General features: G+C 40.5%; 1 protein-coding gene and 2 pseudogenes across 1 annotated transcript; all 3 read right to left on the minus strand.

Annotated features, from left to right (window-relative positions):
- The window catches only part of LOC111832106, a 10825-nt pseudogene extending 5324 nt beyond the window's left edge, over window positions 1–5501 (minus strand).
- Window positions 5502–6013: 512 nt separating this feature from the next.
- LOC111832107 lies at window positions 6014–7216 on the minus strand. Its single transcript, XM_023788449.1, has 2 exons — window positions 7196–7216; window positions 6014–7138 (listed from the first exon to the last, which is right to left on the minus strand). The coding sequence occupies exons 1-2, from the start codon at window positions 7214–7216 to the stop codon at window positions 6014–6016; spliced, it is 1146 nt and encodes a 381-aa protein (XP_023644217.1).
- Window positions 7217–16758: 9542 nt separating this feature from the next.
- LOC17895289 lies at window positions 16759–19861 on the minus strand (annotated as a pseudogene).
- Window positions 19862–27035: the final 7174 nt, after the last annotated feature.

Below are 27035 nucleotides of genomic sequence, written 5' to 3' on the forward strand. Positions count from 1 at the left end.
GTAAAGGCTAGAAGTTCTTACCTCGACCTCTTTGTTCATGTGTTTTTGTAACTCATGAACTTCTGATGGACTTAGAGGGGCAAGGTTAAACTTACGGTCATTGTGGGTGAAAGAGTAGTGGTTTGTGCGACCATCATGATTAGTAGCTCGATCGAACTGCCATGGTCTTCCAAGGAGAAGATGTCCGGCTCTCATTGGAACTACATCACAAATAACTTGGTCCTGGTACTTTCCAACGCTGAATGATACAGTCACTTGTTCAGCGATCTTTAGCTCATCATCATCGTTCAGCCACCTAAGTTTGTATGGTCTCGGATGCTTTCTCTTTTCAAGACCTAACCTGTATACCATATATTTGCTAGCAACATTAGTGCAAGAACCTCCATCAATAACCAAATTACATACCTTGTTATTGATTGTGCACCGAGTGTGAAAGATATTTTCTCTTTGAACTTTCTCCTCGGGGTTGATATACACGCTCAGCATACGTCGGATCACAAGAAGTTCTCCTACATCAGGATACTCCACATCTTCCTCTGGATCATTCAGGTTCTCATCTTGCTCATCTTGAGACTCGTAGTCTCCACTAGGAGTGAGAATCATCACTCGTTGGTTCGGACACTCTCTCGCCATGTGTCCTCTACCTTGACATTTAAAACAAGTAATGTCACGGGTACAAGATTGACTAGTGCTAGGAAACTTACCTGGTTCAGGCTTGGTGATCTTAGGCGCTTCACTAGACTTATTCTTGAATCGAGAATCGTTGTCTATAGCTTTGCCTTTGTCCATGCCTCGGTTGTTACTTGCGTTCCAAGGTGTACTACTTCTGGTACAATTGCTCAAAGACATCTTACGCTTAATTTGTTGCTCTACTTGTACAGCCTTGTGAAGTAGTTCATGTAGGTTGCTATAGTTGGACGTCTCCACCTTTCGGGCTATACGCTCTTGCAACCCGTCAATGAATTGAGCCATCAATGACTCGCTGGATTCTTCTAACTCCAAGGAGTTCATGAGCTTCTCAAACTCCTCAAAGTACTCGTCCACGGTCCTTGTTCCCTGAGACAATTTTCTAAAACGTTTTTGTAAGTCTCTGTGATAGTGATCAGGAACATACCTCAACCTCAAGAGGTACTTCATGTCTTCCCAATTGTTGATGGGAGCAAATCTTTGCCTCCTCCTCTCGGCCACTGTCCTATCCCACCAAGATAAGGCGTTGTCGGTGAGTTGTGCCGATGCTAAGGCTACCTTTCGGAGTTCTCCATATCCATAACATTGGAATATGTATTCCATCCTTTTCTCCCAATCCATGTAAACCTCTGGATTTGATTTTCCTGCAAAAGGAGGAGGTGTTAGGTTAACATCTCGGTTCTGGTCACGTGTGTCCACCTCTCGAGCGCGGTTCCTCATCAAGGGATCTTCTCTCCGCTGATGTTGACGCCTTAATGGATCAGGTGGTGGATCATCGTCGTCATCCGGGTCAAGGGAGTCTTCTTCCTCTTCACGGGCGTTCCTTCGAACCTGAACTGGTTCAGCTTCAGCTCTGGGCTGAGGCTGCTCCAAACGACATATTCTTTCGCCAAACCCTTCTAGTTGTTTCGATAGGGTTTGCATCATTTGCATCATGGCATCTTGGGGTATGGCTGCGTGTTCTCCCATTATGATTGTTTAAAATTATCCTGCTCTTAAACAAAAACAACAAAGAAAATCAACGTACCACAGAAATGGAAAATGAAAACTTTAGAAACAAGAAACTGATGCACGTGCTGAATTAGACAAGAAAATGAAAACCTTTTTTTTTTTTAAATAAGTTTGAAGATACTTAAACAATACTAGCTAACAAAGATAATGACACAAAAATTTAAAAACGAAATAATTTTTTTTTTTTTTTGACGAAAACCTTGATCTAGTACAGAAACTAAATCAAAGACTGAAACAGACGATTAAGGAAAGAATAGTGACGAATTTTTTTTTTATTATTTTGTTTTTGTTAAGGAAAAATAAAACTAAACAACCTATAGAAACAAGGCTGCAGCAAACTAGGGTTCTTAATTTTTTTTTTTTGAAAATTAAATAAAACAAAACTAGAATTCAAAACTATCAAAAGAAGATGGAAAAGGTAAACCTGACAAGGGAAGAGCGTGAGGCTCTGATACCAGATGATACAAGACTCGGTGGTGAGCTTGTATTAGGATAGATATGATGGCTTCACAAGATGGCGGTCGCTTCTCTCTTGTGAAGGAAAGATGGTCGTTGATGTAGATCTGACACGATGGCGGTCACTTCTCTCGTGTGGGATCGAATAAAGGGGAAGTGTTGGCGGATTGAAGTACACCACAGAGATGTGATTAGTCTCTGATACAGTACACGAACTCAGCCTTGTGGAATCACACACACAAGACAAAGGACAAGCTTTTCTCTTAAGAACACTTAAGGAGAAAATTTGAAGAAAATTCGGGTTCTCTATTGATAATAGGGTAAAAACTCGTACAACTGCTTCAGGGGGACTTTATAAGAGTCCTTCAGCTAGCCCTAAGGCCGAAATAAATGTGAAAATGCAACAAAGGAAACAAATAAAACTAAAAATACAAAGCCATTGTTTTTGGAAAGAAAATAAGTAAAGTACTAAAGCAAACTTGAAACCTTGTGATGAGCACGTCTCCTAGCCGTTGTTGGGGCTTACTGGACCTGCAATTATCGAAAATATTGAATAGAACTTACCTGGATGCGATCTAGGCCCAGTCGATGTTCTCTGAACTACGTCTTGATCTATTTCAGGGGTCTTGTCAGGTGCCTGTTTGTTTGTTGGTTTCTTGAAGTAGATGGTTTCTTGGAGTTTCTCTTGGGTAGCTTGATCAGTCTCTTGAAGCTCTTCCAAGTCCTTGATGTCTTGTTCTTGATCTTCACTCTCTCGATCACTCTCGAAGGTGAAGCTTGTTTTGCTCGTCTCTTGTGACTCCATTGTCTTCTCTTGGATTCTAGAGGTTTCTTAACCTGTCAAAGGAGAATTCATACCTGGGGAAATGGTATGTTCAAGACTCATTTGGGTGAATGCTTCAGCAAGCTCTTCCTCAGCGATGGGATCATATCCGTCATGATGGAGTACCGGTGGTACAGACCAGTTGACGTAGTTCAGCTCTAGTGAGCTCACAATGTCTTGTACAGCTAGATTGAACCTCTTTCTAAGTTGTTTAGACTTTGAACGAGTCATGGGACCTACTGGGACGACTGGTACAGGGTGTGGTACAGGATCTGGTACTTGATCTAGTTCAGCGGGTTGGACAGGATAATCGATGTCCGCATCATAAGTAAGGACCCCCGACGCTACGACGGAGCAGACCCTCGTTGTGCAGGCAGAATCGGGCCGATATGATTCTAATCATTCGAGCTTGCCAGTTATCCAAAGGTAGCTCGCCCTCCCTTAGGTAAGCTAGGATGGGGGCTCTCTAGTCCGCTTCCAGGTTTCCCTCCGGGATTTCCGAGAAGTTTTCTGGCCTTTCCCCCCTGAGTTCCTCACCACGAGGGAGTCGGGCTGCCGGAGTCCCAGCCGATGGTTCGGTCAGCTCCTCACTCATGGGAGCAGGGGGATCTTCCGGCATCAAGGCATTCCTTCGAGGTCTGACGACCTTGGTGGGAATGATGGGCAGCTCGGGCACCATTTCCCCTCTGTCGAGCCGTCGCTGCGTCGACCTCGTAAGGATATTCACCTCGCTTAGGCACACGCTAGGGCGCTCCAGGACCTCTACCGGAATAATCCGTGTGAAGGCAGGATCTGAAGTCGAGGCAAGAGACGCCAATGAGTCGGCAGCTGAGTTCTCCGCCCTAGGAATTTTTACCAACTCGAAGTGCTCGAACCGCTCGGCCAGTTCCTTTGCCGCAGCTAAGTAGGCTCCCATGCGCCCGTCTTTTGCCTCGTACTCCCCCGAACACTGACTTGCCACGAGCTGCGAGTCGCAGAAGGCACGAAGCCGACGGACCTCAATTCCTACAGCAAGCCGGAGCCCAGCTAGCAGTGCTTCATACTCGGCTTCGTTATTCGAGGCATCAAATGTTAATCTAAAAGACTGTTCAAACACTTCGTCAGTGGGTGCGCGAAACCTTACTCCGACGCCACTCCCTTGTTTGGACGAGGCCCCGTCCACGTGCATCGTCCATGGTCCTTCCTCTTTGCTTTCTGCACCGGCAATAGGCAGCTCGATTAGAAAAACGGCGAGCACCTGTGACTTGGCGGTAGTTCGAGCTCGGAACTCTAGGTCATATTCACTAAGCTCAATTTCCCATTTTGCCATCCGCCCAGACTGACTAGGACTATGAAGTATAGTTCGCATTGGTTGCGAAGTTAGAATCACAATCGTATGAGACTGGAAGTATGGTCGGAGCTTCCTAGCCGCAGTGACCACAGCTAAAGCTAACTTCTCCATCATAGGGTAGCGAACCTCAGCTCCCGTGAAGGTTTTGCTCGTGTAAAACACCGGCCTCTGTTCTCCCCTCTCTTCTCGTACTAGTACCCAACTCACAGCATGTTCGGATATAGCGACATACAAGAATAGGGGTTCCCCAAGCTCGGGTTTAGCGAGAACAGAAGGGTTAGATAGGTATTGTTTGAGCTGCCCGAATGCTTTCTCACACCTCTCATCCCACAGAAAATTCTTGTTTCCCTTCCGGAGGAGTTCAAAGAAAGGCAAGCATTTATCTATGGACCTCGAGATGAACCTATTTAGAGCCGCAATCCGCCCATTCAGGCGTTGGACTTCACAGAGACTCCGCGGCAAAGTCATCGACAGAAAAGCCTTAATCTGCCTAGGATTTGCCTCGATCCCCCTTTCGGTCACAATATAACCTAAGAACTCTCCCGAGGGGACCGCAAACGTGCATTTGGTCGGGTTCAACTTCATGCCGAACTTGTTGAGTATCGCAAAGCAGTCTTCGAGATGTCTGACGTGCTGGTTAGACTCCATTGATTTCACCAACATGTCGTCGATGTATACCTCCATAGGTTTTCCCAGTAGCTCGGCAAACATCTTGTTCACCAACCGCTGGTAGGTAGCTCTGGCATTCTTCAACCCGAACGGCATCACCTTGTAGCAAATGGTCCCCCGATCCGTGATAAAAGACGTCTTCTCCTGGTCGTCAAGGTGCATCATGATTTGGTTACACCCCGAAAAAGCGTCCATAAATGTTAATAACTCGTGCCCCGAAGTAGACTCCACCAGTCGGTGAATGTGTGGGAGAGGAAAACTATCCTTCGGGCAAGCTTTGTTCAGGTCGGTGAAATCGACACAAACCCGTGACTTGCCATTCTTCTTCTTGACTACCACCGTGTTCGCCAGCCATTCCGGGTACTGGACTAGCCGGATAAGGCCGGCTTCAAGCAGGCGGTCTATTTCGGCATTCACCACGTCAGCCCGCTCTTTACCCAACTTTCTACGTTTCTGCCGAACAGGCTTGAAATTGGGGTTGCCATTGAGTTCGTGAGTTATTACGTCGGTGCTGATACCGACCATTTCTTTTATCTCGGGGTAAACCTCGCACGTCTTTTGCCTCTTAGGGCTGACCCGCTCAACTTCCTCTGATGATCTTTAATGGCTCTAATAGAATTTCGGAATATCCAGGACCCGCCCATAATCACGTCGATACGCTTCTTCGTTCCTTGAGGGATTTCTTCGATAAGTGCCTTTGGTTTTTTGGCCGGGGGGAGTTCCTCTTCCTCAGGAACTGCCTCGGCTACGAGCTGGACTGCGTTCTGCGCCTGATCGAGCTCATCAATTGTTATATCCAGCATTCCCCCATTCATGAACATTTCTGCGAGCAGATGCATAAGTTTCTTGCAGTTCCGAGTAGCGTGCCCAGCCACCTTGTGGAGTTCGCAGAAGGAATCGTCTTCTTGTTCCTCCATGGTCCACTTATTGCTGGGTAAGGCCCCATTTCTACCTCGTGCTCCGAACCCTTGTTTTAATGAGGCACTCTTTGGACCCCCCTTCTGGTGATCTACGGCGAAGGTGGCGGGCCCCGGCCTTTATCCCTGCAAACTTCGCATGGCTCCTTGATCGAAGCTCGGTTTGGGAGTTACTTTGTACTTTTTGGCGAGTGCGGCTTTCTCCTCTTCTGCCACGATCCAGTTCGATGCCCGGTGAAGGGCGTCCTGGATACTGGAGGGGCGGTTGACCGTCAACTCTTCCCTGAGCCAAGACTGGTGCCATAACCCATTTTTTAGGGCGGACAACGCCGCTGAATCGGAGAGCCCGGGAATCTGGACCATTATCTCTTTAAACTTGGTGATGTAAGACCGGAGTGAATCGTTCGGACCTTGACTCAGATTCCACAGCTGAGCGTCGGTCACACCAACTCCTATGAAACTCGAATACTGCTTCACGAATGTTGTGGAGAGCTGAGTGAAACTATCGATCGTGCCTTCCTGAAGCGAAGCGAACCACAGGAGGGCTGGTCCGACAAATGTTTCGGCGAAGAGCTTGCAATACCCTGCATCTTCCTCATGAGGCTCGAAATCCACCCTTCCTACCGTAAGGAGGAAAGTATGGAGGTGAACTTTAGGATCCCCCTTCCCTTCATAACTGAGAAAGTTGACTTTTCGTGCATCCTTGATGCGCATTGTCGAGATTCTAGGTGAGAAAGGAGTTCGCTTTGATTCCTCGATAACTCGGTCGATGTCCGGAGCAGAGCTCGTCGCGTGATGGACCTTTGATTGCATGGCTCGGATCTCATTCTGGAGGAATGAAATTTCCGGATTGGGCACGGCCACCGCCCTGTGCCGGGGCGGAGTGCGGATGTGACCAAGCGTGGAGTTCCTACTCGCAGGAATGACTGCCCCCTGCGGAAGCGCCGACGCCGACAAACCAGCCTCCCTTGACTGGTTTTCTGCTGAGTTCGTAGTAACTGGGGGGCCTAGCCGCCCACTCCCTGGGGATGCTACCGGTAATGCCCCACCAAAATCAAGCATCCGGGGCCTGTGGAGCATGGTTCCGACAGACGTCCCCTCCACGAGCGCATCCACTTGAGCTGCGTAGGCGTTGTGGGCATTGGACAGCTCGGAGACGGTCTCGGACAAGGCGGCCACCTGAGCGGTGGACCGCTGTTCGAATCCTCCGAGCTTCTCCGAGAGAGCGGCCGTAGCTGTCTGCTGCTACTCCGTCTTCCCAGATAAATCCTGCAAGAACTTCTGAATTGAATTGAGAGTTACCTCGCTATCGTCATTCGACATCTTGCTAGGCTGACGACGGGAGGTCGGAAGCGAGGAATCGGTGGGTTAGGGAATAAGGTCCCCACAGACGGCGCCAAAATGTGGGAGCTGAAATCCACGAACTGAAAACGGAGTGAACTTGAGTGGGTCCCTGATTCCCTGTCCGAATTCGTGAGTAAGATTGCGAAATGAGTAGAAATTGCTTAGTTTTATTTAGTATATTATGCCAAAAAAGAATCCCCTATACACTTAGTCCTATCTCTCTATTTATACAACTTAGGTGAGCAATTAAAGATTCTGCGGACTCTTCTCCGCAAATCACGTCCTCATTAAGACGCCGTTTGACCCGTCGATAGCCCGTTTCGATTCCCTCTTTAAACATTTGAACTCCTACTGGACTTCTCCCAGCGGGCAAGGCAGTTCCGGGAGTGGGCCTTTGCTGACGGGCCTTTCCTCGAAGTGGGCTGCCGATCCGGGGTACTAATTCAGGTACCCACAGACTCCACCCATTTTTTTTTTAAATCCGCCAACTAATGGTCTCATACTCAATAACTAGCGTACATTTTTAACTGAACCAGCGACCAACAAAATATCAAATAAATAAGCAGAACCGAACCAATAACATTAAAACTAACCAAATCATCCAACCATCCCATGAAACAATAATCAATATCCAGCATCCTAAGCATCATTTTAACAACATTTATTCCAGGAACTAAACGTCCTATCAAAGCCATAAAGAACTATCACCACACCAAGAGTGCCTAAAAAAATCCTTCATTCTCATCACCCTGATATCATTGTTACACTTTTCCTTTACATGCACCACAAACAATGAGATGCGTAAGTATTGCAAATAAAATACTTAGTAAGACAATCCTTCCATTAGTTGGGCTATACACACAAGCAATAAGAAAAAGACAAGCAAATACAATCAAACTAGGCATCAGATAGACATATCAGTCGCAAGCTGAGGTCTAGTGTCATTCGACACCCTCCTGGTGTCGATCAATACATTTCCCTGGTGTAGCCACCAAAACAGTCTAGAGATTTGTAATTCTATTTTTTTTTGAATTTGCCGTTTGTTCTTTATAATATATTGCTTCTTAGATATTTATCCTTACATTATGCAAGTTTTAATATTTTCTAGGTTTGTGTTCTTGAGTATGATTTATGGGTTTGAGTAGTGATTATGGTTCTTGAGAATGAGATAGATTAGGTAGAGAATCTTAGTTTATTAGGATGCTTAATATTAGATTAGATTGTTTCCCATATGGATTAGCACTTTAATGATAGTGTCCTCTATGTCAATTGAAACTGTAAGTCTTGGGCATTTCCCTACCCACTAAGTATTAATTGAAATTTCTAAACCATCTAGTGAAAATATTCACATGCCTAGCCAAAGAGATTACATGTCTAGGATGTTTATTGATATTAATGAACTAGAACTTAGTGCCTACTTACTCATAATTCGATAATGAGAGTTAGGTCTAAAGTGATTAGGTGTGATAGGTTCTGTTAAGAGATTAAATTAGCTAAGTTGTGATGTTCATTGTCTTAGGATAGTTTCATTGAGTTTTTAAACACTCTACGTTGGTTAAGAGACTCCACCAAGTCAATTACCCCATCCTTAGGAGATTTATTCTCATTAATTGTGTTTATTTGATTGTTTATGCATTTGTTTCTGACTGTACTTGCCAAGTTTGCTTATGCATGCATGTTCTGTTTAGTAGTTTCATTTTGCTTTAGTTTCCGTTGCACTTTGGTTCTTTGACTTTTCTACCGTGATTGGCTTGACTTTTTTAAGTTGATTGCATCATGATTGCTAGCTTTACTCTCAAATCAGATTGATAACCTATTGCGTTACAACACATTAGGGCAATTAGTGGAATTTTGTTTTCGGAAAATTTTTATCGGAAATTTAGTCATTTGGTACATAAAATATGTTATTTTTGAAAGTGGACGACAAAAGAGGATATTTTTGCAAAATTTCCCACTACTATATCCTACCAATATGGTAATTTGTAGTATTTTTTTAAGTTTTGTTATGTAGATTTTTACATTATATTTCAAATTTGTTATGATAATTACCATAGAAAATAAGGTTGCTAAAAGTGTAGAGTTTAACCTCCACTTCATTTTTTATAAATGCAATATGCTATGTAAGAAATTTCGAGATTTATTTTTTAGAAAATAACAAAATAGTCTTTCTTTAGTTATGTTAATAAAAAAAAGAAAAAATTATATTATTTTTAACATTTTCAGAAATATAATAAAAGCTATTATGTATATAACCAAGCGTCGCGTGAGATAATGCCTAGTTATTGTTAAAACCATGATTACGAGATGAAAACATGAAATTTTGTAAAGAGAGTTTTGTCCCAAAATAGACAAACCACCTTTCTTTTAGAGAAAATTGTCACCAATCATATGAACAGTGTCAAATTTCCTAAGCATTGCCACATTATCCATTCTGTTTTCCCGCCTGCCACAAGGACAAAGTGAAATTACTTGTTTACCCCCGGTGACTGAACTTGCTAAGGCCGAGGAGACACTTTTGATGACACGACTTAAAGTTGCCTTTCTCTCTGCCTTGCGCCCTTTCGTTTTTCTTAACCAAAAATTTAATTTTCTCAAACCCAACAACATATTATCCGATGGAAAAGCAATTAACCCTCTCAAAATATTTTGCGAAAAAATGATTCCACCCAGTTCACCGCCTGAAACCCCTTCCTATGCCTCTGCCGGTCGACGGTGCTTCGATGACAGCCTCAGCGGCGGTCGATTCCGGTGACAACTTAGTAGGCGCCGCACCGCAAACCCTAGGATCCCCCGACTCTCCATCTCATGAAACAACCATTCATTTTCCCCCAGCCGGTGACCCTGTTAATCGTCGTGGAGAGATACCTGGCAGAGACGGCGACGCCTCGGGTACCCCCAAGATCTCACGTCTCGCCATCTAAAGAAACCGCTAATCCTTTGGTCGGCGCAGAGAGCCCCGAAGGCAATGCTACTTGGGGAGACGCCGACGCATCGGAAAACGGTATAGCCCATGTCGCGCCCTGTGAAGAAACCACCGGCGACGTTCCTACTTCTGGCCGAGAAGAGTCTCCCGTCCGAGACGTTGCTACTTGTGTACCGAAGAGGTGATTTTTGATCCTGTGGACTTAATTGGAAATATTTTTGTTCATCATCACATTTATAATTATTGTCCCCCACAGATCTTCACTGCGTTCTGCTGGACAAGACAAGAATTCTAATGTTGTCAACCGTCCCAACAAAGGGTAAGTACCTCTGTAGACGAGATCTAAATATTGTCCTCTTTACAATTTTGTCTATTTTCAAAAATTTTGTTTCTTATCAGTAGACCAGATCGATTTATTGTCTTCGCACAAAAGTTTCTGTCTATCACCAAATTTATAACTATTGTCCATCTTACAATCGTGTCCCTTTTTCTACAATTTTGTTTCATTATTTTTAAATAAACTTGATCGATTTATTGCCTACTTACAATCTTGTCCATTTGACTAACTTTTTTTTGCATAACTTTATCAATAGAACATATCGATTTATTTGCTATTCACAATCTTGTCCATTATACTCAATACGTAGTTTACTTTTATTAGGACCCCAGAAATCGTACTTGGACTCAAAGCAGATTCTTGGCCAGTGTACATCCCCAAATGTAAGACCTCACGACCAGTGGACATGGCGAGACCTAAGAGGTATTTTATCCATAAAATTAATGTGTCATTTTTTAAATATCTCCTTAATATAACAAAAATATAGATGAACAATAACTTTGTCCATTGCTTAGGACAAAATCTTGATGGACTAAAATTCTAATAGACGTTTTTATGCTTTTTAAACAGTCATTCGCGTGTGGACAACGATGGTCGACAACCACACCAAGACAGTGACTCTTCCCTGCTCCCACATCGTTTATTTGCGACTAATTCGATATCCTGTAGGAGGACGGATCAATTCATATTCTAGGCCGGAGTATCTCCTTGACATCGTTGATGTCTTGGATGGTTCCTTGGAGTTTGAGTGGCTTAAGCAGTCATCTTTCGGCCGTTTTCTCCAGCTTCCTCTTCGTAGAAGTTCTCTGTCTGGTAAACTTGTCCATCATGTTCTTTGCCGTTCTCTGATTACCAAGAAACGTCACGAGTTGTGGTTTATATATGGTGGGCAACCAATTTGCTTCTCCATGAGAGAGTTCGCAATACTGACTGGTCTTATCTGTAACCCGTACCCTCCCGAGGAAGAGATTAAAAAGATGCAAACCCCACGTGCCAAGGATGAACATTACTGGACATCATTATTTGGTCCTCACAGTTCCGTGACGATACGCGACATAGTTAATTGGCTGAAGCGTGACAAAAAATTCCCTAAACAAAGAAGAGTGGGTGGATGGGGATAAGTGATTAAAGCTAGCACTCATTGGTAAATTTGAGGGTATACTTGTCTGCGATTCCTCCAACGTCTGAGCTTCTAGGAAGGTTGCACAGATGGTTAAGGATATTAATACCTTTGATAGCTTCCCGTGGGGACGGTTGTCTTTTGAGCGTACATTGGCGACTGTATCTTTTGGCTCAGCCATCGACTCCCCCGATGTCCTTGCTCAAAAACTCATGCAATCCCACTCGGCCACCCATGGATTCACCCTTGCAATCCAATTGCTAATCCTCCAATCAAACCCCCTGCTTCAGCGGTATCTCGTAGATGCTAACGACAAGCAGACATTCACCGTACGTTATGTTTCCCAGCTCACTATGCTCAAGACCTTCCACAACTCTAACATTTTGGAGACAGAGATGGACAAGAACGTAAGTCGTCCATTACTGTTTTTTCCCTCTTTTAGACATAATACATAATGGACATATATTGTTATGTCCACAGCAGACATGACTGCTGACTCCTCTTATTTGTTTTACGTGTGTGTAGCTCAAGGTTGAGTGTATCTTGCATTCAGAAGACGAAACAGAGTTAGAAACCCTCACATAGCTTAACGAGGTGGAAGGTGATGGGGTTACTTTTATTCTTGATAAGCTCAGAGATGGGCACATGTTTAAGGTTGAGGATTGGCATGGAGGTGTCTCTAATCTCCCATCGATTGCAAAGTCTCCCAAGAAAGCTGAACCAACTGTAGGTGGGAAGCATAAGAAGCCCCCTCTCACAAAACAGAGGGTAGATGTCCCCAGTAGTCCCATTTATCAACCAATTCCTGAGGATTCACCAAACACTGGCCGGGTTGGTAGCAAGCTCTCCGAGGAGCTACTCGATGAAGTCGACTGACGGAACACTGAGCTGTTAGCAAAAATAGAGTGGAAGTGGGTTCTAGAAAGAGCTTCGTTGAGGATGGTTATTGTTGATGATTTGATCCAGAGGTTGTGTGATAAAGGACGAAGCAATAGAGGAACCACTTCTGGGGATTCAGATTTTTTGGATGAGCTCAACAAGTCTTCATGGCCTTTTTACGGTGATGACATTGTAGACATTCTTCGGGACATAAATAACTCAGCGGACAAGGTCAACAACATTCACATCCCTTAACTTTTAAATCCTTAATTTTTTCAAACACTTTTCATGTTTTATACATGTTAGGGAGCCGACCTTAATGATGATCAGGATCACCATTCCAATGATACGGTTGACGAAGCTCCGGTTTCAGTCGAGAACAAAGCGGACACTACTTCTGTAGACACTGAGGAATCATCTCATTGAACCGGCGTTGGACTTGTTTGAGGTAAATTTCTTTCTTAAATTGTCCACCTAACTGTTAATAAACCTTTTCGACATCAAAGTGTTTTTCTCTGATTTGACAAGGAGTCGGGTGTGGAACAACAATCCTACGGGCAGGACCAAAATATTGTCCACTGTTTGCAACCTTTTGTAACCGAGGCAGGTGAGGTATGGCTATTTGGCAATCATTTTAACATTTTATTTATTGTCCACAAATATACTTAACTGGTCTGCTGCCCTTTTCATTAGGACGTCCATGAGCTATCAACTAGTGAACGTTCTTCACACACCAATGATGGTTCACACAGCTCGGACCAGGTAAAATTAGATCCGTATAATATTATCTGTTTTGACAACATTAGGGATTACCGCGTGTTCCCTTTCTACAGCACCTGGATGATGGACAATCTGCCGATGATGAGCAGTCTCTTTCTGAGGACAAAACTGATGACCCCCCCCCCCCATGGATCTTACTAATCCCAAGGTATCTGACTTATGATTTCATAATAGCTTTAAAAAATAGCAGTGATCCCAAGGTATCCGACTATATGCATATGTTGCTTCTATAGGATGGTGCACTTCAATACACCAAGATAGTGTCCAAACAAAGGCAGAACCCCATTGTAGACCAAGTTCTAACACCGTTGCCAAGTAAGAGACAGAGGAGAGGCCCAAGAAGGTTTGGCCAATTGTCCCACAAGAAGGATGAGGTTAAATCTTCTGAAGATGACAAGTATGACCCTTTCAAGGAGGTTAAACCACCTCTTAGGAAAAAGTTTCTAGGCAAGCTTGCCTCCCATACCAAAAAGTAAGAACCTCACATGTTATAAAGTAATAGAAGGCATATCATACGCCGTAGACAAAACTTATGTATCAACGTTGAAAATTGTCAGGGAGTTTATCATCGATGGTCATTCTGTCCAACCAAACTTTTTCGAGGTTTTATACACCCCATCTCAGTGGGTTGAGACTCAGGTAAGTTTGGTCGATTTTCCATTTTGTCATATAGGTCTTTTGTGTCCTCTAGACAATTTTTACTAATCGTAAGTCAACATGCAGCATATGGAAGCCATGCTCAGCTCTACATGGAGGCGTTACGGTGAGTATTTCCGCGATAAACGGATTGCTATCCTGGACACATGGTTTTCTCGCATTGTATGCGATGAGCTCCCTCGTTTCAAGCGCCAAAAAAAGATTGGTTCCTTTCCGATGGAATAGTGTCATCAAGAACTATATCCGTGGGAATTTTTCCGATGGAACAATGTCATCAAGAACCGACGTCGACATCGTCTACCTGCCAATGAAATGGGGTAAACGACATTGGGGTGCTCTGTCTATTAGTCTCAAGGAGGGTTCTATTTTTTATCCTCGACACTCTAAAAGTCGAAATGACCCTCTCAAGGTGAAGAGGCTTATGAAGCCTTTAGTCGATCTGCTCCCACACATAATCAAAAATCTTGTCGGCCAAACTGTCATCGATTCTCCTTTGCCTACCGTCTTCAACGCCAAGAGGGTAGTTGATGTTTATCAGAACGTCAGGACTGAAGACTGTGAACCTCTCACTGTTAAGCTTATCGAGCTACACACACATGAAATCAGAGGAGGCGATTGCATAACAGAAGTTATAGTGGACTCGATGAGGATGAAATATGCCATTGATGTCTCCAAAAGTATGTTGTCTCTTTCTCTCCTTAGTTATTGTCCTGTTACTTTTACAAAAAACTTGTTTAAATGGTCCGTGCTTTGTCCACATTTTCTTGGTAAACCCATTGGGACAAACCCTAGATAAGGGAAAAAGAGTGCAACAGTCATATCCCAACAATAAGGTGAGTTGACTTGCTGACTTTTGATCCTTCTTGAACCATTGGGCTTCTTAAGGTTAATACCATGGTGAATAATTAACCCTTCGCCTTGAACTTGATCAGAACTCCATTTAGGCAAATATTCCCTAAAATGCTACATGTAGACCGGTTTGTTGTGTGGACCGATTGGTTTGAGTTGCTTCCGGTTGGATCTAGTTGTGATGTCCGCATCACACGAGGGTGTTATTGCGGGTCTGCTCTTAGGATTGTTCGGTGGACAGAAGGCCTAAACACAGGACGACTCTTTTACGAATGCGTGGACGAAGAGGTTAGTGGTGGACAAATTTGAAATTTTATGTCCACGACGCGCACTAACATTATTTTTTCGATTATCAGAGCCCGAAGGCATTCATCTGACAAAATGGTGGGATGTATCCATGCTGGAAGAGATACAGTGTATCAAGGACATGTCCGAAGAGCAAGATGAACGTTTTAAATACATTTCATACACCCCTGATGGAGAACGCTACGATCCCAGGAGGATGCTGGCTCGTGTTAAAACCCAGGAAGAACAACTCGCTAGTCTCCTTGTGGTAGAAGAAGAAACGGAAATTGCTTTCGCTGTACTCAGTGACAAAATTAAGGAGCTGTCACATAAAACCAGCCACATCTCTCAACACTGTCTTGAAATTCGCAAGCTTTTTAAGGCCGATGTCTTAATTTTCTTTTCACTTGGAGTGTTATATCTGTTGTTTGCTTTTGCATTTTTCTTCCCCAGGTCTGGTTAAAATATTCGCTGGCGGACATCCTCGAAATCTTCTATCCTTTTTTTTGGCTGAACATTTCCTCTATTAGGTCGAAAAATCTATGTAACTGACGGCTACACTATTACTTACTAAGTAATTAGTTCTATGGACAAGATTGGGATGTAGTTTCGTCCACATTTTTTATGACAGACAACTTTGGGTGTCTTTTTTATGTATGATTCCTTAGTATTGTACTTGCTCTGAGGCATATTCTTGAAAAGTACGCATATAACTTGGTAACCAAAAAAGTGGTTTGATCCTAACCTATGACGATAATAAGTTGTCCACATATGAACACATATTACACAGTTGTCCATTTCTTGATAATAAGTTGATACTAAACCTCAGTTATGATGCAAACTACATTGCGTCATTTAGAATCTTAAACTTAAAACATACACATAAATTCGATTGATCGCCAGTAAGCAAGGCAGTCTATGCATCCAACTTCAGGCGTGCATTTGAAACCAATGTCCGCTGGTCCATTAGTGTACAACACGCATTCATGTGTTTTCATGTACCTCCACGAGCTGTAGTATCTTCGCTTGGCTATTGGGGCTGGTCCGATCTCACAAATGAATTGCAGGAAAAGTTCACCAGTGTACTTGGCTCTCTTGTATGAACCAACCTTTTTTTAAACGACTCGTAGAGGACCATAGCTTCATAGTATTGTCCACTGGTTATTAAAAATACAAAGGGCAAAATCCATGTTTAAATCCATCTCTGTAGACAATGGCTTGATGTTCTTCTAAAGGATTATACCTTCCCCCATCAGACCATCTCTTGCAGTTGTCCGTAAGCTTTCAAGGTAACAAGCAGTTGGATTTGAAGCTTTCAAGGTTTCAAGGTTTATACCTTCCCCCATCAGACCATCTCTTGCAGTTGTCTGTAAGCTTTCAAGGTTTATACCTTCCCCCATCAGACCATCTCTTGCAGTTAATAAATGGTGTTAGATGAGAGTGGTTAGAAGATCTTTTATGAATTCCATTTATTGTTGTAGTGATGTTTTTAATGGCTCGAGGCGAGGTAATGCGATTAAGGGCTGGTTTGAGCCTTGAGCCTAGGCGCACTTCGCTCCGAGCCTTTGGTATCTGAGGCGCAACTACACAAGAAAACATAAGGTTAGTTATATTCATTGATCTCCAAACCATGTTAGCACCATGTGTGAGTTTAAAACCATGTAAGAACCAATAAAAATGTGGATTATCATTTAAAGAACAGAGAAAGAGAAATAGTTGAATCCATAAGTCTGAAACAGAGAATAATAGAAAAACTATTGTGAGAACTAAGAAGATGAAAGAGTTTAACGTGAGATTAGACGACAAAGAATTTGTTAAAAGATTAACGTGAAAACTTCTGTATTTTCTTTTATCATCATACTCATCATCATACTCATCATCTTCCACAAGAACTTCTGTATCCTCATCTCCTCCTGTGAAATCTTCTTCTATTTCATTCTCATCATCTTCATCAACCAAATTCAACGGAGTGGAGCTTGAGGCTATATTCTTCCCTTTCTCAGCTCTACTTTGATAGACTCCACGACGTGGATCTATGCTCCAAGGACCACTTTGATGGTTTTGAAATGGAAGTGGCGAGATTGATGGTGAATGATGGATAGATCTTGAACAAAACAGCGGAATGACGATGAATGAGGGTGATGACGAGATGGAGTGGATGCAGCGGAATGAAGGGGAGAATGAGGTGTACTTCCCAGAGGGATGAGAAACTCTTAGACTACAAGCTTGGATCCGACTTAGATATTACACACTAAGAAGAAAACAAGTTGAAAAGATATTACACACTTTTCTGATCAAACAAGTAAAGAGAGAGTTTTAGAATAAAATGTTTGATGTTTTGCAAATGAGAGATACATGGAGTTTATATAGAGAAGGGAGGACGAAGGAGAGGAGAGAAGAGAAGAGAAAACATGCAAGAGCATGCACAAGTGTCTTGTAAATTACACTCATGCAAGCTCATGCAAGAGTCTTGGAAATAACAACAAGTAATAAATGCTAAGTTGAAGAGAAAAGGGAAAATTGGCCAAGGCTTTGTGAGTGGGCCTTGGACCACGAATTGGGCTGGTAAAGACAGGCTTGAAAGTGTTACTTAGGCCTCATTAAAAACCTTGTCAAGAAAACCCATTGGGACAAAACTTGACAAGGGAAAAAAGTGCATAAACAACACATAACCCTTTACCGAACCACTTGAGCCGTGATAACTATTAAGGAGGATTGAGCAACATCTTCTTGAATCTTATCAATATCTTCAAAGATGATGGGATCAATTGTGTCTTTCCTCTTGTAGCGGCGTTGTAAAGTGCGATTGTACTTGACAAAAACCATGTCATTCAAACGTTCTTGAGCCAATCGATTCCTCTTCTTGGTATGGAGATGTTGGAACACGCTCCAGTTTCTCTCGCAGCCAGTCGCACTACACGTGAGACTAAGAACCTTTATAGCAAAGTCTCTAAGTGTTGGTGTAGATCCTCCATAAGAAGACCACCACTAAGTTGGTGATTTTGTTGTCCTCTGTCTTATTGCCATGGGAATCCCAAAGAGTCCTGATGCATTTCTAAACTGCTCCAACTCTGTCGTTATCTTATCTTGAGTAGCAATTTCTGGAATTAACGTTTCAATGGTACTATAGAAAGCTTTCAAAACCTCTTCATAATTCACCCCAGAGTCTTCTTTGTACTGAAATTCTGGATTCAAAAAGTAGCCAGCAGCATGCAAAGGATGATGGAGCTGACAATTCCACCGCTTATCAATGATTGCAAATGCATCTTTGTACTGTTCGTCTCTCCCATTAAAGGTCATAGCAATGGCCTCTTTAGCCCTATCCATTGCTTCATAGATGTACCCCATAGCTGGTTTTTTCTCACCGTCGACCAACCAAAGCACCTTGACTAGATGCCCCGTCAATTTGAGTGCATACAACACGTGATGCCAGAACATGTCTTGCATAATGAACTTTTTCACGTTCCTTGCTCCTATGTCCTTTGACCACTTGGAATCATTCCATTCCTGAAAAGTTACAGAACTCCTCAAGTTCTTCCTCTGCTTGTGATACTGCGAGAGTGTGATGAAGGAGGTAGCAAACCGAGTAACTGCTGGTCTATGTAAATTTCTTGGTTTGTGAATTTCCGCATCATATTCACAAGAGAAGTGTGACTGTAGATGTAGCCATTTATGAAGATGCAGTTCTTGATTGCAGCTTTCACCGACGGAATCTTTCCTTTATCCTCCTACATGAGATCTATGCAGTGGGCAGCACAAGGAAGCCAATACAGATGTGGTCGTTTCGCCAATAGTAATTTGCCTACAATAATTAGAAAACACAAATAAGTTTAAGATTACGCACAAATCAGAAGAAAGAAAAAAAACCTTATAAAGCTAAATATAAATATAACAAACTCACCAGCTTTTATGTAGTTTGATGCATTGTCAGTTATCACTTGGACAACATCAGATTCTCCAACTTCTTCAACCATACGATCAAGCTGATCAAACAACAAATTGGCATTTTTCACAACAGTTGAAACATCAACTGATTTGATGAAAACTGAACCCCTTGGCGAATTAACAAGGAAATTAATAATATCCTTTTGCACAACCAAATCACGCCACCCATCTGACATGATTGAACAACCGTTAGTTGTCCACTCAGTTTTGTGCTCGACCAGCGGTTTCTCAGTTTCTTTTACTTCCTTCTTCAGAAAAGGAACCATCAGCTCATACATTGTTGGTGGCTTAAAGCCATAACCATATTGACCAACTAACTCCAAAAAGTTCTTGAAACTATCAAAGGAAACCGCATTAAACGGTAGGCCTGCATCATAAAACCACCTAGCAATCTCTGCACATGCTGTATCCCTAAGTTCCTTATCAGATTTCCCAAAAACTTCCTTCCTATCTTGTCTTCCTTTCAAGATATCACGAGGAGTTGGACAGACATACTTGTCCATTGGACCCTTTCGTTTCTTTGAAGGTGGCTAAATAGGCTGCCGTTCATCTTCTTCTTCCTCAATCTCATCATACAATTTGACTGGTGGTGGCATCATTTGGGTTGTGACTTTAGCTTCAATTTTTTTTTTGCATGAAATCTCTGACTTCCTCCCTCACATGTTCTGAAACAAGAGTACATGTAGTAACATTTCAAAAACCACCAACAATATGCTGCTTAGCTCGCTGTACTCCACCGCTTGTTACTTTTTTGCAGTAGATACACATCCAACTACCATGCTTACCAACAACAGGAGTTGCATGTTTTCTAGCTGGATCAAGTTCTTTAGTGGAAATTGAATCTGACATGATGAGATGAGATGATGAAAGGATAATAGGTAGACTAGAGAAGTAAGGGATTAGAACAGAGAAGAATCGTGAGACTAAGAGGCTGAAGAGAGGTTTATACTTATTTTTTTTTGGTTTTTTAACAATTAATTCACACAGAATAATTTTGGAAATATGTTGCATAACAGAATATTGAGTTTAGAGTAAGAAAATATCGTGGAAGAGTGCAATTTACCTTTTATACTTGCAGGCGCAGAGCAAGGCAAGGCGCATTAGACGTCAAGGCGCACCGGAGCGAGAGCCTTTGGGTCAGAGCTTGGCCTCAGCTGTGTGAGGCGCTTAGCCCCTAGCCATACCTCGCCTCGAGCCTAGGCGCGCCTAAGCTTCACCTTTTTAAACACACTGTAATGTTCCATATAATATGATGTTTCATATAAAATGAATAAACACTTGCATATAATAGGATGTTGTTCTTTTAACACATGTCCATTAATTGTCCACATGTCGTATGTAAGTTTGTCCATACCCTCAGATGAAAGATGTTATTTTTCCATACCCTAAAAAAGATCTACGTTGTTGTTCCCTTCTTTTAACACATGTCAACTAATTTTCCACCTTGTCGTATGAAATCTTGTCTATACTCTAAAATTAAATCTCAAACTTGTCCGTACCCTAACCCAAAATATTACAATATGCCCCTTGGCTTATGTTTCATTTACCAAAAATCAGATTTGTCCTCAGACGTGATTGTTTGGAGGACATAAATCAGTTTCTTTTGTCCTTCATAAATCAGCGAATTTTGTCTACCGAGAAATAAACGACACGATTTATGTTTAAAACATCCGATTAGGGGTAGTATTTTAAACAAAAAAACCACAGCACCCCCAACAAATTGTGGACCAGACTAGATCCCAATCCTGGTCCACTAATACGCAATAACTTAAGCATTTTAGGTACATTACACTTCCGATTTTAGTCCACTGGAAAAACTTCCGACTCGTTACCCCAAAAAACTTCTCATCCTCTCCAAACCTCCGATTTCCCTCCCCCCTCCCCCAAAACATCACTTTCTCTTCCAACAAACCTTTATCAACTAGAAAAGTTATCTCCCGTCACATAGCGACCTGCAGACAACTAGTCTACTTCATATGAGGTTCGAACATGTCTTCCGATTGTGTCCGACGCCGTTACACCTCCCACATCTTGTTGGGTTCTTCCTTTTCTCCACCTTTGTTTCAATACAAATTAAAAGTCCATTAGAAGTGGACTACCTCAACAATAAAATAGTAACCTATACATATTACTTTATGCTTACGCGACGCTTTTCGCCCTGCGATGGAATTCTATTCTTTTTAGGTCTAGCACCCCCTCGTTTTTCCTTCGGCGGGTTGACAGGAATTACGTTAACAACAGCTGGGATGTCCGTATCCTTTTCCTTTGGCACCGGCATAATGTTGTTCTCGTACTTTTTCTGCGAAGGCTCAACAAAGTAACATGGATCAACAAAACTGTAAATATCGAGTTGTCTCACTCCCCTAACAGCCAATGCATGACAGCATGGGACCTTAAGAACATCAAATACGCGGTAAGTGCATGTTTTATTATCAAGGTCTACGATGAAACCACATCCCGAACCATTGTTCACTTGATATACCCAATCACTCGCGGACAATACGGCACAGTTCACCGCTTCCCTCAAATGCTCTATTAAAATGGCCTCAATCTCTGGTATGCATCTAGTTCTCGCTTTATTTGCCTTGATCCTCCTCAAATAGAACAATCGCATCAACATTTTCCGTATGAACTCAACCATCGAAACAACGGGATAATCAGTGGCTTTTTGCATAGCCGCATTCAATGACTCCGAGATATTACTCCTCATTAGATTGTAACGGACGCCGGGAAAATGTGAGAGAGTCCAATGAGGTAGGCTTATCGCAGTAAGATACGCCGCACACTTTTGGTTACGTTCCTCGATTTCAGCCCACCATACACGGAAATCACCCACCGTGTATGCCCTTGCTGCCTTGCTTACAATTTCCCCAACCCATCACATCCAAAATTATGCTTAACATTCCTAACAAGATGAACGGTACACGATCCATGGTGTGCTAGAGGATAAATAGATGCATGTCTGTCTGACACAAAGACAAGATCCTCTTCATCAGGAACAAATTTCTTCAAATTCTTAAAAAACCACACCCAACCAGACGTGTTCTCTCCATCAACTACCCCAAACGCTAATGGATACACTTGCATATTTCCCCTTCATGGCTGTCCCATCAATGACTATGACCTTCCGGAAATACTTATAACCAGATATCGAAGCACTAAACGCGAAGAATAGGTACTTGAAAAGTACCTTCTTCGTGTTGTCCATCGCTGTGTGCATTTCAGTTATTGTCCCTGGATTGGTTGTCTTTAGCAGGTGCAGGTACATTGCCAGGATTCTGTAACTTTCCTCTTCGTCACCTCTGGCTGCGACAATAACAAGCTCTTTTGCGTTCCACACCTTCGTATAAGATATTGTCACATTTAACTCGGATAACACCATCCCCGGTAGATCGCATGCTCTAGGTCCTTTCTTACCTGTTTCAAATTTACTTTTCAGCAGATCCGCCAACATCTTTGCAGTTGCTTTTTCCCCATACCTTGACCTTGAGGCCACATCGCAATTATGTCTTAGATGCACAGTTTTTATTTCCAAATTCTCAGACCCCTTATGTGTAGTTGTATATACATGCCATCTGCATTTCTTGTCTACACAGTTACCAATCACTTTCCCCTTATCTGACTTGTTGATTCTATAGCTGAACAGACGTGTCATTGCATACAAATATAGCGTGTTACGCATATCGTCCTTGTTTGCAAACATACGCCCTACATATAGTCCATCACCAACCCTCTTTAGATCCATGTTTCTTCAGGTGGGGGGTCCCTTTAGAATATCATGCACAAATGGCGCATCTGTTAACAATAGTAGATCATCCTCTTTTATCAGTTCATTGCTGAGTAGGTCCCTTGACATAAAATTGCACATACCCTGGGCGGTATTAGGTACATCCAAGTCAACATCACTATCGTTGTCACTTACCTCCAATGATCCTTGCCCATATGACCCAATATGACTCCCTTCACCAGATTCCCCTGATACAGTTGTTGGAATTTCTATTTCTTTCGCACAAACAGACCCTTGGCCCACTTCCAGTGCTCGGTAGATAACTGGTGCAGACATTTCCATTTCGTTTGATCCTACATCTCTTTGGATCCCAGTCAGACGGGTATTCTTTGTTAATTCGATATGTCCACTCGTCAAAATCATACTCCGACTCGTCTCCCGACCAAGACATGTTTGTTTTGATACACCATTCGCTTCATCAAAAAGCTCTGCTAACATGTCCACCGCCATCTGGTCGTCCTCGTCAATAAGATATCTTTTTCTTTTCTCTCTCTTTCCCTTATCCTCTGTGTACCTTGTGCATAGCCTCCACGTTCTCCAAATGATCTAACAATACTTCATCTTCTAAAGTAGCCATATGCTCAGCTATAGAGTAAGGGTCTTCAGCCAAATCGCGAGACTACACATCTTCACCATATATATTGTCCATCGCCTTATCTGATGCCACATCCAGCATATGTCCATCATCACGGACATGCTCCTCACCATGTCCCAACCTGCTAGTGTCCATTGCCTTCTCCAATTGTCCACCACTGTGGACATGTTGCTCAGTCTGTCCCAGCCTGCTAGTGGACAACATACCTTCATCACCTCCGCGGACAGTAACTGTTGCGTACAAATATAGTCCACCGTACTCTGTATGCTTTATCTTATACTGTGCCAATTCCACATCGGTGGTTATTGTTATTGGAGACATCTTCCCTTGTGTAAAGGCTGCTGTCTCCCCTGGGTACCAAAAGCTTAACCATATCTTATTCTTACAAATATCAACACCCAATACTCTGCCACCTTACTTTCCAACACATCAAATGTTATCTCTTTCCCGATAGACATACATCTCCCCATTTGTCCACTACGCACTAAAAACTTGCACACACCTATACCATCATACGCCCATGTTCCTTCTATGACACAGACGGTCTTGTCCATCTCCAGAACCTGCTACTTGCCAAGGAAAACATTTATTTCAACCTCCAACTACATTTTTCTCACAGACAGAAGACAGTAGTAAATATTGTTTCTCAGGTTTAGCTTAGACATAAATGGTTACTACACACAACCAGTAACTAAAGTATGGACGATATTTTACCTTCGCCGATCTTGTCCTCTGCAAATACTCTCCAGAAACTCGGAAATCCTCTCATTGAACTCGATTTTGGGATCTTCTGTCTCCTCCAAAATCTCCTCCAGAAGCTCAAAATCTTTTACAAAGCTCAAAATGTCTCACTTGTCCTTCATTAACAACTGAGATCTACTTTTTCGTTTTAGGTTAACACTAACTAAATTAGCTCATTATCCTATGGGTAAAAGCTTCACTTTGTCCACAATTAATGCGCATTGTTTTCAAAGTCAGTCATTAACAAGATCGTGACACGTGTCAATTATAAATGATAAGATACTGACACGTGTCGTAACTAATTTTGTTAATATTTGAATAAAATAGAAATATTATTAACCCGATCGAAAAAGAAAATATATAAAATAAATATTATAAAGAATTATATATTAAAAATTATTAATAAAATTAAACAAATAACCTAATTTCAGTTATGTCGATTTGATTTATTAATAAGATAGGGATTTAAAATTTATAATTAACAAGAATATATGGCGGTTTTTGTTTAAACATAAGAGGATTAAGGTTTAAACTTTAATTTTACAATTAAATCAAGTTATTTGTTAGTTTGGGTATATAAATGATAAATAAGAATTATGGTTTATCTTTATAAATTAAAATTATGGTTTAAGTTTAACAATTAAACGAGATTATATGTCGAAACTTGGTTTTTAAATTTACTAACTCAAGTGATCATGATAAGTGTCAAGTAAAAACATAAGATGTCGCAACATGTTATATCTAATTTTGTTAATATTAAGATACAAATAGAATTTTTAAACAACATTAAAAAATAATCATACAAAATTGAAGAGAATTTTTGAGAAATACCCCTTTTGGTGTACCCCTTTTCAAAAATACCTCTTTTATCTATCCATTTTAAAAATATCCATGTTTAAATATGAAAATTATAAAGTTTTATATGGTTTATAAGGTACTTCTATATAATAACTACTACTTGTAAAATTGATATAAATATTTTATAATGTTTTAAAAGGTTTTTAATCGTTTTTACAAGTTTATAAGGTTTTTAAGTGGTTTTTAAAAGGGTTTATAAGGTTTTTAAAAGGTATTTATAAGTTATTTTACGCTATTTATGAAAGATATATAAAAATTTTAACATATATAAAGGTAATTTGTGTGTATATATATTAGTTTACACACATATTTGGATAAATTTCAACATTTATAGTGGTTTTTTATAAAGTTTGAAATAGGGGTATTTTTAAAAAGTGGTATGGAAAAAGGGTGTTTTTGATAAATTAAAAAGTAAAAAAATTGATATTTATAAAAAAAAAATGTGTAAGCTTATATATTTAGACACAAATTATCTTTCTATGTGTGTAAATTTTAAATACCATATAAATACCTTTTAAAAACCTTTTAAAAATTACATTTAAAAAACATATAAAAACTTTGTAAACCTTATAAAAGTCTTATAAATGCCGTTTATAATCTTTTTAAAACTTTATAAATATTTGTATTGAGTCTCCCAATAGTAATGATGATCTAGATGTACCTTATAAACTATATAAAAGTTTACAGTTTTTCATATTTGAAAAGTGATATTTTTCAAAATGGATAGAAAATTGGTGTATTTTTAAAAAGGGGTACACCAAAAGGGGTATTTCTCAAAAATTCTCTTTCAACTATTAACCTAATTTTTGGTTTTGCGAGTTGTAGGTTTTACAATTATAAGGGTTATGTGTTGAGTTTATAAATGTGCATTATAGTTTAGATTTTATAATTAAACGAGATTATTTATCGGTTTGAGTTTATTAAAGAGGAGTGAGATTTAGGTTTTACAATTAAACAAGGTTATTTCTTTAGTTTGGGTTCATAAAGGAGAATTAGGATTTACAGTTTACAAATAAATTAGATTTTGAGTTTAACTAAATACATAATTTTATTCATGATTTTTATTTTATAATATGTAATATCTGTTTAATTTTTAATTTATGTATGAATGTATTATGCCATTGAGCAATTTCATTTTCTAAAAGATAAGGGTGAATAAAAGATTTTCGAAAATATTTTTTTTAGCTTAAATTAAAGATAACAAAGTTCAATATAAATCGTAATATAGTAATTTTAAAATTTTTTTAAAGAAAATATTTAGTTTTTTATAATTCGTATTTGAAAGATTTTTTAATATTTTCCTCAGCGATGCTATAATTTATTTTAGAATCTTTATGTTTATTTGCGTTGTTTATATGAATTTATTTATAAATGACTATATTTGTATTTAACATCATATTTTAGATTGATGTTAATTTGAAAGAACTTTACCATCATATTAAATAATAATTAATTAATTTTCATAGTCTAAGAATGATTTTTTGAAAAATTGAAAGTTAAGAAGTAACAATTTTTACAAAATGGTATAATCATGTTTTAGAGGATAATTGCTAAATTGATTTTTTAAAAATATTTTAGCAATATTATGAGTAATGGTGAATAGCTCCCAAATAACTCCTAAATGTTTTGGTGATTGTCAGTTTGACATTACTATATTTTTATAATTAACGTTTAATAACGAATTTTAAGAGTATATACACGTTTATTTGATACTTCAAACCAAATAAAATCTCTTTCCAAATGAAATTAATTTCTCTTATTTTTTCAAAAAAAAAGTTAGGAAATTATTTTATATAAGTTATAATAAATTTTAATTTTAATTTAATTTGAAATAAAGATAACCCGTCCATCGGACGGGTACTGTACTAGTATATATATGTAGTTGTCTTTATTGCTAAGTGATAACAAAACAAAATTCAAAGGTTGGTTTGTCTAAACTTAATTTAAAATAAACCGAATACTGAACAAATACGAGTTTGAATTATGGATGTTAATAACATTCCTAAAAATTACATTTACAAGCATAACCTCGCACATACGTA

The sequence above is a fragment of the Capsella rubella genome, unplaced genomic scaffold (genome assembly GCF_000375325.1).
Source record: "Capsella rubella cultivar Monte Gargano unplaced genomic scaffold, Caprub1_0 scaffold_2, whole genome shotgun sequence".
NCBI classification, from domain to species: Eukaryota; Viridiplantae; Streptophyta; class Magnoliopsida; order Brassicales; family Brassicaceae; genus Capsella; species Capsella rubella.

What these genes read in the sequence shown, in the direction of transcription:
- LOC111832107 (XM_023788449.1), bottom strand. Translation starts at nt 7,216, where the DNA reads ATGTCGAATGACGATAGCGAG. An exon ending in TGTCGAATGACGATAGCGAG is followed by an intron (nt 7,139 to 7,195) that starts GTAACTCTCAAT and finishes AAGACGGAGTAG; the next exon opens with CAGCAGACAGCTACGGCCGC.